The 8,238-nt window shown below is 38.0% G+C and overlaps 1 protein-coding gene across 3 annotated transcripts; it reads left to right on the plus strand.

The window, feature by feature from the left end:
* The first annotated feature begins 741 nt into the window (after positions 1-741).
* On the plus strand, positions 742-6,893 carry LOC126797979 (uncharacterized). Of its 3 annotated transcripts, none has more exons than XM_050524777.1 (14): positions 742-1,216; positions 1,292-1,549; positions 1,957-2,136; positions 2,370-2,505; positions 2,605-2,939; positions 3,491-3,620; positions 3,745-3,873; positions 4,007-4,051; positions 4,262-4,341; positions 4,626-4,715; positions 4,807-4,909; positions 5,461-5,514; positions 6,302-6,367; positions 6,475-6,893. In XM_050524777.1, the coding sequence occupies exons 1-14, from the start codon at positions 810-812 to the stop codon at positions 6,631-6,633; spliced, it is 2,172 nt and encodes a 723-aa protein (XP_050380734.1). In that variant the 5' UTR covers positions 742-809; the 3' UTR covers positions 6,634-6,893. The 3 variants fall into 3 exon arrangements, 2 of the variants coding, with proteins under 2 accessions (XP_050380734.1, XP_050380735.1); XM_050524778.1 differs by having other exon boundaries at positions 743-1,216; positions 4,626-4,722; positions 4,820-4,909; positions 6,475-6,892; XR_007672480.1 differs by lacking the exon at positions 6,475-6,893 and having other exon boundaries at positions 4,626-4,722; positions 6,302-6,363.
* The last annotated feature ends 1,345 nt before the right edge of the window (positions 6,894-8,238 follow it).

The following is an 8,238-nucleotide window of genomic DNA, read 5'->3' on the forward strand; positions in this document are numbered from 1 at the left end:
GGATGCTCAAGCATCCCTTTGTTATGAAGAGGATCCGCCCCTGAATAGAAGTGTAGAACTCTCATGTGGGATCGAACCTAACAAATACCCAAGAGATTCCATCGAAGAAATAATGCATAAAAATTACAGAAGCAAAAAAATTTCCAACATTTTTGGACGATGATATTAAATAAACCGTCATTCATCAGTACAAAGTAATCTTATGCGTGACATGATTATTGGAGCTCAACTGAGGTCAAAACTGAGGCGCGCGCATGTTTTGGAAAACAAAGGAAACCAGCAGAGATATAAACTTTTTCTTCTAACCTCCCAGTCACAAACGGGAGCAAGATATCAATCTTAGGCCTGTCTGGACTACACTAAAAGATGTGAGATAAGCATAAATTTGAATGTGGTCTATGTGAATCTTGCTTGAGCTTGTTAAAAGGGATGTCTCTGAACGAGCAAAACGTCTTTCAGAGGAACTGGCTAGGTTTTATCAAATTCCCAACAAATACCCTAGAGATTCCATCCACTACTATGTTTCATTTGATGTAATGAAACATAGTGGTCGCAGAACGATCTGCATTACTTCCCATCCTAGAACCTTTCAATCACATGAGCTTCATCAGAGATACAATAGGATATGCATAGGATATATGAAGGAGATATTAGTCCATGCATCTAAGGAAAAATATCATGACTATAACAAAATATTATGTAGCTAATTTGCGTCTCCCTCCTCCCTATATAAACTCAATATTTCAAGGCTGAAACTACAACCTTGAAACAGAGCGCCAATTCCTTATCCTCCACTTCTCTCTGATGACATGTCAGCTTCTTCCTGGCACACTCTCACCGGCCTCGCCGCTCTCTCCTCCTCCTCCTCCTCCTCCACCTCAAAACGCCGTCGTCTCATTCCTCACTCCCTCTCACTCACCCGCTCTTCCCTCACCGGCCTCCGAGAAATCTCCGCCGAGCCTAAGCAGCCCCAGCCCGACGCCTTAGCCTTCACCCAAGCGCTTCGGAACCAAAACGACGCCGTCCGGAAGAAGAATCGAGGCGGTGGAGACGACGACGATGATGATCAAGAAGAAGATCAGGCGATTTCCAACATTCCGGTTCCCAGGCAGAAGTACATCCCGGTCTCCAAGGCCGAGCTGCTAGACGGCGTCGTCTCCAAGCTCTTCGCCGATGACGAAGACGATGTTCTGGAGCAGTTTCTCCTTCTCTCGTCGTAAGTGTTGATTTCATGCTTGAATTGGTTTGGTGGATAAAGAATGGGAATTGAAAGTGTTGATTGAGTTTGTAGGTGCTTGGATTCGATTCTTCATGCGGAGCATAAGAGCATATTGGAGGAAATGCGAGCCGATTATTCGGATTCGAACTCGGTGGAGTACAAGCAAGCAGTGGAGGAGGTCAGTGAAGAAGCAATGGCTGAGGGAACCAATGGAAATGGGAGGGTAGATGGATATGGGAGTGGAGATAATGAAGCTGAAAACTCGATTCCATTCGATTATGTTGAGGGATTGAGGAAACTTTTGCGTTCTTCAGTTAAGGACGTCAAAAGGTATCACCAATTTCTTTTGCCATCATCTGTTTATTCACTTGTTTTAATGCCTGATATTCGCAAGCTAAATGTGAAGCTCATCCTGTAAAGTTGGAGTTTTTGATAACCTTTAGTGGTATGAATTATGCTTAATTAGTACTTTGTGTGTGTGTGTAATTTGCTTCGAAAGTAACTATTGCATAGAATGTTTCTTAGTATAGAACTTCATTTTAAGGTTAATCTCTGTAGGAAAAAAAAATGGTGGTCAGGGAATCAATCTTTTTATCAGTATAAAAACATTTCATGGTGTAAACTGAGGATACTATTAAGTTTCTGAGGTAAATATTAGTAAAAGAAAAATGGTGTGATTGTCGGTTATTCTCAATTGTTCATCCTCATGATGTGGAAATTTGTGAAATTCTATGTAGGGTTTCTGTTGCCACTCGTTTCCAGCGATCTTTCATGCAGCTTCTTTACAACGCTCAGTTTGAAGAATTATCGGCAAAGGATTTAATGCTGACATCTGCATTGAATTCAGATTATCTCCTTACTTTGCCAATATATGTTGACTGGAAGAAGGCTTCTGAGTCCAATGCAATAATATACAGGTGATACTAGTTCTCTACGTTCAGCACTCTGGTTTTAATTTTTATTTAAAATACAGTATTTTAAAGCTATTTCATCAAGCTGTGATGAATGATAGCCAATTTATATAAAAAGAAAATTGATATTTTTGGGTGGTACCAAAGAGCAGTTGAGTTTTTTATCCATTGTATGCTACACTTTCCATTTTGAAGATACTGAACTGACAAAATATTGATTCCACATTTGAAACTGACAGGCGGGGATATGCAACTGAAAGGCAGAATGGTCTACTACTTGTTGAAAAGTTAGAGTACATACAGTCCAAACTTCTACGAGGAATCTTCTTCATTGTATCGAAACCATTGGGGGAAATTGGCAGCTGGATAACTGAGGTCATTATCTTTTACAAAACCATGACAGTCTCCTGATGAGGCGGCATCCGGTCCTTTCACACATATTCTGACATGGTCTTTTCCCTTGCTCTAGGACAGTCATTGAAAGTTGCTTTTCAGACACCAGAGGTACAAGATTGGACTGAAAAAGTGAAACTTTGGCTGAAGGAACTCTCTGTGTTTCAGCAAGGATTTCGTACTAACGAACAAACTTCTGATGATCTGCTGGGGGTAGATCAACTACCAGATATGGAACTTCCAATATGGCTTGCTGCACAGAGAGCTGTATCTCGTTATGAAGGAATTTTATCAGCAGTTGGACCCCGTGGTAGGCTCTTAAGGAAGTTGCTTTCATGGATTGGACTTATTTCCCTTGTACCAGAAACACCATTTGAGCTTGATGGAGACGCTTATGCTTCTGATCCTTATGCAAGGTTTTCCTTTACACTTTTGTCTTTTACATATCATTTTATGGAGTCTTCTTTCACGTGTTTACTGATTTTCCTCTATTTAGGAGAAAGTATTGAACTTAAATGAAATCAGTACCAAATATGAATGTTCTTCACCAAAATGAGTTGGTGCTCGTTATCTATGTTCCTATAATTCTTAAATTTCTCTTTAAACAAATTAATGTTTATTATGCCATTTGTGAGGAAAGAATGTTTAAAGATCCGGACGAGCTTGAAAGATTATACAATCAACAAATTATTTAGTAAAATAAATTATTGGTATATTCCCTTGGAGATGTTACACAGCAATTCTCCTATTTTAATGCTTAAACAGAAGCAATTTAAAATTGAAGTTTCAGGTCTTGTGGTAGAAGCAAAGAATCTAACTGACAATATATGTCCATTAAATCATTTAAATGTAACAACCGTTCTAATTATTGTTTTCTCTATGGGTTTACCTGCTATTCTAGTCATGGATATGTAGAGTGGAACTTCATAATTGTGATCTTATGCTAGTATTTCTTTTTTTTTCCCAGGCCCATTTTCTTATCAAGGATATCACTCAGTGACATATGGAGACCTGCTTCATGGAAATACTGTGAAAAGAATATTTGGAAAATGTTGAAGACCTCTGTATCCATTCTTTTCTCAAAGTCTATCCTCCAGGTATTCCTGATGCGATTTTCCACGTCTTTACTTACCATTTTGTGTATGCACATCCTTCTTCTGGGATAAGTGATCTTAATTTTACAAGTTGTGGTGATAGTTTTTTTTTTTTTTTGCAAAGTAGGAAGCAGCATATCAAGAATTGATTCTGCTTTATACCAAAGAAGGAGATGACAGGAACAATGAAGATAGTGCTTCAGTTCCATCATTGCAGTTAAAGATTTATGAGAAAATCCCTATTCCTGATCTACCAGTAAATAATTCTGTCTCAAATTTAACCCTCATCCAATGTAATTGTTATTGCTTTAGTATATGACTTTCAAAATTACACTGTATATACTATTTCCTATAGTGTATGCACATGAATTTGTAATTGCTTTTTGTAGGTCATCTTTCCCCACAAAAAGCTCTCTTTCCGTATCATAGACACGGTATGTTGAACTCCGCACATGCTGATTTTTCTTTAGGTTAAAGCTTGCAGCATCTGTTCAGATTCCTGTTTCTGACTTCATTTTTTGTAGAGAATTCCACTGGTCACTCTCCCTATGCATACCATGCTTGACAATTTAAGGGAAAATAAATAGGATATTGCTGTCCCTTCCAAATCTTTATCCCCATTACATGATGCTGTTTATTTGCAGGTACGCTTGGATATTGCGTCAACATTGGCCCTTTCAGCATACTTCATAAACTACAAATTTGTTAACGTCTTATCTTCGCCGTATGCTCTCTCCCTCCCTCTCTCTCTCTCTCTCTCTCTCTCTCTCGCTCTCACACACACACACACACACACAACACACGGGCGTGTGTTAATTATTAATAATGTTGAAAATGAACAATGTAGTCTTCTCTCTCTTATTTCTGGGTCCTACCATCATGCTTTCAGGATCATCAAATGTATGTTCTGGGTACTTTTGCATGCTTTTTATGCCTTTTCTTTCACTTTCGAGTTTAGTTTCTCTAGGCCTTTTTTTTACCAAGTTTTTATCTTTTATATTCTAATAGGTCAGCAATTTATCTTGATGTGGTCGCTATTACTGCTCTTGTAATATATATCTCCCGTGTGGTTCTGGGATACAAACAAACTTGGGATAGGTATCAAGTGAGTCAACTTCAAATTTCTTTCCAGAATTTATAATTGTGTACTTTTTAAAATTGGACGTGTTTATTTAAACTCATATGGCAGCCTTTCATTACAGCTTTTGGTCAACAAGACACTTTATGAGAAAACCTTAGCGAGCGGATTTGGTTCAGTTCATTTTTTGCTGGATGCTTCTGAACAGCAACAAGTGAGGCACTATTTCATCTACTCAACTTTGCTAGATATGTATAGAGAAGGGTGAAAGGGAGACAAGATTTGTAATTCTTTCTTGTGGGTTCACTAGGTTTAACACAATTAAGGAACCTTACTAGTTATAAATGAAAAGTAATTAAATGTTAGAAGCAATATGTTGCATTCCCTAAACTATATTAGAAGAATTAGTTTTAATGTTATATCTAGTTGCCTCATTTGGTTAGGTTGAGCATGTTTGATCAAAAGTTTTGTTAGGTTCATCTTGGTGTCAGCTTCTCTCCCTGACATCTCCTTGGACCCAATTGTGACTCATAAGTTAGTCTCTCTGATTGGCAAAATCATATCTCTCTTTCCTTTTATGAATTTCTAATTTTAATGTCAAACTCTAGACGAGATGCATCAGTTTATTACATCTGTCGAATTTCAATTGATTTACATGATCTACATGAAAGCTCTTGTTGCTTCAGAAAAATATTTGGTATAATGAACTCATTTGTATATTTTAGTTCCACGATTTAATTATTATATATATATTCCAATATGCAGTACAAGGAAGCCATTTTGGCATATGCAATCCTTCTCAGAGCTGAAAGGGGAAAGGTAAAGTCTCCTGTTAACTTTGAGCCTTTCTAGTTTCTCATCAGAGGATGTTAAAATGCTGCATATGCCTGTTAGAAGTGGAAATAGCTCTGAAGCATGATCTTCATTTTATCTTATGGAGTTTCAATTCCTGCTGCTTTTGTATTTTGTTGAAGTATATAGTAGTTCTTTTATTTCTGTTGAGTAACCAACACAATAAACAGTCCTCTTGCCGATGTCTTTTGAGCTGGTCTTTCAGTGTTTTATTTCTGCTTGTGGTTGTTTTCTCCTTTTGCTATTTCTGGCTGATTGTAGAATGAGGGAAAACCTTCTATTTGTATATTTGTTCCGTGCCTTTTCTGTTTGAGGTTATCAGCGCTTTGCAGTTTGCCCTTTTAATGTAATGCATCTTTTATCCAAAACAACATAGTAAACAGTGATACAAATAGAAACAACAAGGAAAAGGTCGAGAGTCGAGACTGATGAACCAAAGTTCCATTTTAGAAACTAATATATATTTTGATGTCATATTCATTTCGTAGAGAATAATATGATCCTAACTGGATTTCTTTTTTCTCTCTACCAATCCATAAATGTTCATAAGCACAATATAACATATGAGCTTTGATCATAGTTGTGAACTAAAAAACTTGTTTGTAAGATGCATGGAGCCGATTGTATCTTGAGTCTCTACAGGCCTGGTATCTGGTGTCTGAGTTAACATCTCACTTTTAGAAGTCATGAAAATTGTAGTCTTGTCCTTTCTTATCATTATTTTGCCAGCTGAATATATGGTTTATGGCTGCAGCTTACAAGCTGTAAGAGTGTTGGAGACAAATGTGAAAGATTTATGTACGATGTTTTTAAAGTGAAGGTAAGAACGGAAGTCTTCCTAACTAGCATTTTCACTATATAGAGATTTAGATCCATGGCTGCCTCTAAATACAAGCTGTTTGTGACTGTTGGTTTAAACTCATGCAGGTTGAAATGCCAATCGACAAGGCAATTGCTACACTTATAAGACTGGGGCTTGCTGCAGAAACAAGTACTGATGGAAGAACTACTCTGCAGGCTATCTCCTGCTCCAGTGCATATTATTCCCTGAAACAGCGTTGGAATAGTTTACTTGATCAAGATTGATTACTGCCAGCCCTCCCTGTAGCCATACAAGTCCGGGAAAATGATTCACAAAATACGGAGAAGTTCATTAGAAAATAGTTTATGCAATTGCATATGTATAGTTATATTATAGCAAAAGGGTGTAAAATGACTAATCTCTTGGACGATGGTAAGTTCATACTCTTCATAGTTTTCTTTTTCTTTTGAATAAACAGAAAGAAGATAAGCCAAATTATTCAGATGCAATGTTTGAGAACTGCCGCTACTCCCTCAACGTTAGCACCTGCACCGAATTTCTGGACCAAGTACCGTGTTATGATGGTTGTTAGATACTTGGGTAGGACGCAATGACGGCCCTACATATACCCTGTTAAACGATGTACATGTTAGTCAGTCTAATTCATCAGTGAAAATCAAATGCATAGAACATGAGTCGTTCGCAATATGTGAGTAAATAGTTGCATACACAGTTATACGCAGTTAAGTTGTTGTAGTCATTTTGTTCAAAAAATGAAATATTGGAAAAAACTAACACAAATAATTGCAAATTGTGAATTTTTCGTGAAATTCTGAAACCAAAAGCGCAGGTTCAAATGTTCAATTGAGAAGGGGACTGATTTTGACACACCATTTTTTACAATCTGCACACCTCTTCCGTTGAGTTTACTAAATTGTCCTCATTCTCATTTCTCTCTCTCCCCACCTCCTAAATTAAGCTGAAATCTCTCTCTCGATCAAAATCCCAAAGCTTCATCGTACTGAAGGATGAACAGTTGAACACAACTTCAGTAGACCTCTACGAAGGTTTGAGGTAAAACATCGCAAGGGACCATACCATTAGCCAAACAAATACAAACTCAAATTTTACCAGTCAAAGTATTGATCTTTACCTATATTCATCAAGAATCATACCCACCAAAAAATGAAATTACCCATCTAAATCGATTTCTCATATATAACATTGTAGAACATGTGGGTAGGGGATCCAAACCCATGGAAAACTGCCTCACCTATCGGGACCTCCAATGAATTTGCTGCAAACTCATACCAAACATACCCAACTTAGAGGGAGGACACCCCATTCTTCCCTCACTTTCCCATCATTTTCATCCCAAGAGAGCTCCTATTTCAGGAACTTAATCATTGGAGCTTTCACCCGTAAGAGGTTCGACTCCCAAGCTCTCCTCCGAATGTTCAACCGGACGGCCGGAGGTGAGCAGCAAAAAGATGTCGTGAGTAACACCAATCACTGTCGCCGTGAGTCCATGACCGATGCTTCTCTTCAGTTTCTCTCTAACTTTTATTAAGGTTGGTGGAGAGCTGAACACTAAGATTATATCTGATCCAGGAGGATCTCACTTGAAGTTTTGGATCAATATCTTAGTTTTAGAGTTTGCGAGAGAGATAGATGGGTAGTTTTGGAATAGAGATATTGAGAAAAGAGATGGTACGTAAACTCAAAACTAAGATATTGATCCACTTGACGTCTCCGACAATTCTAAACAATCTCTATTCCAAAACACAGAGAGAGAGAGAGAGAGAGAGAGAGAGAGAGAGAGAGAGAGAGAGAGAGAGAGAGAGAGAGAGAGAGAGAGAGAGAGAGAGAGAGAGAGAGAGAGAGAGAGA

Source organism: Argentina anserina, chromosome 6 (assembly GCF_933775445.1).
Source record: "Argentina anserina chromosome 6, drPotAnse1.1, whole genome shotgun sequence".
Lineage (NCBI taxonomy): Eukaryota > Viridiplantae > Streptophyta > Magnoliopsida > Rosales > Rosaceae > Argentina > Argentina anserina.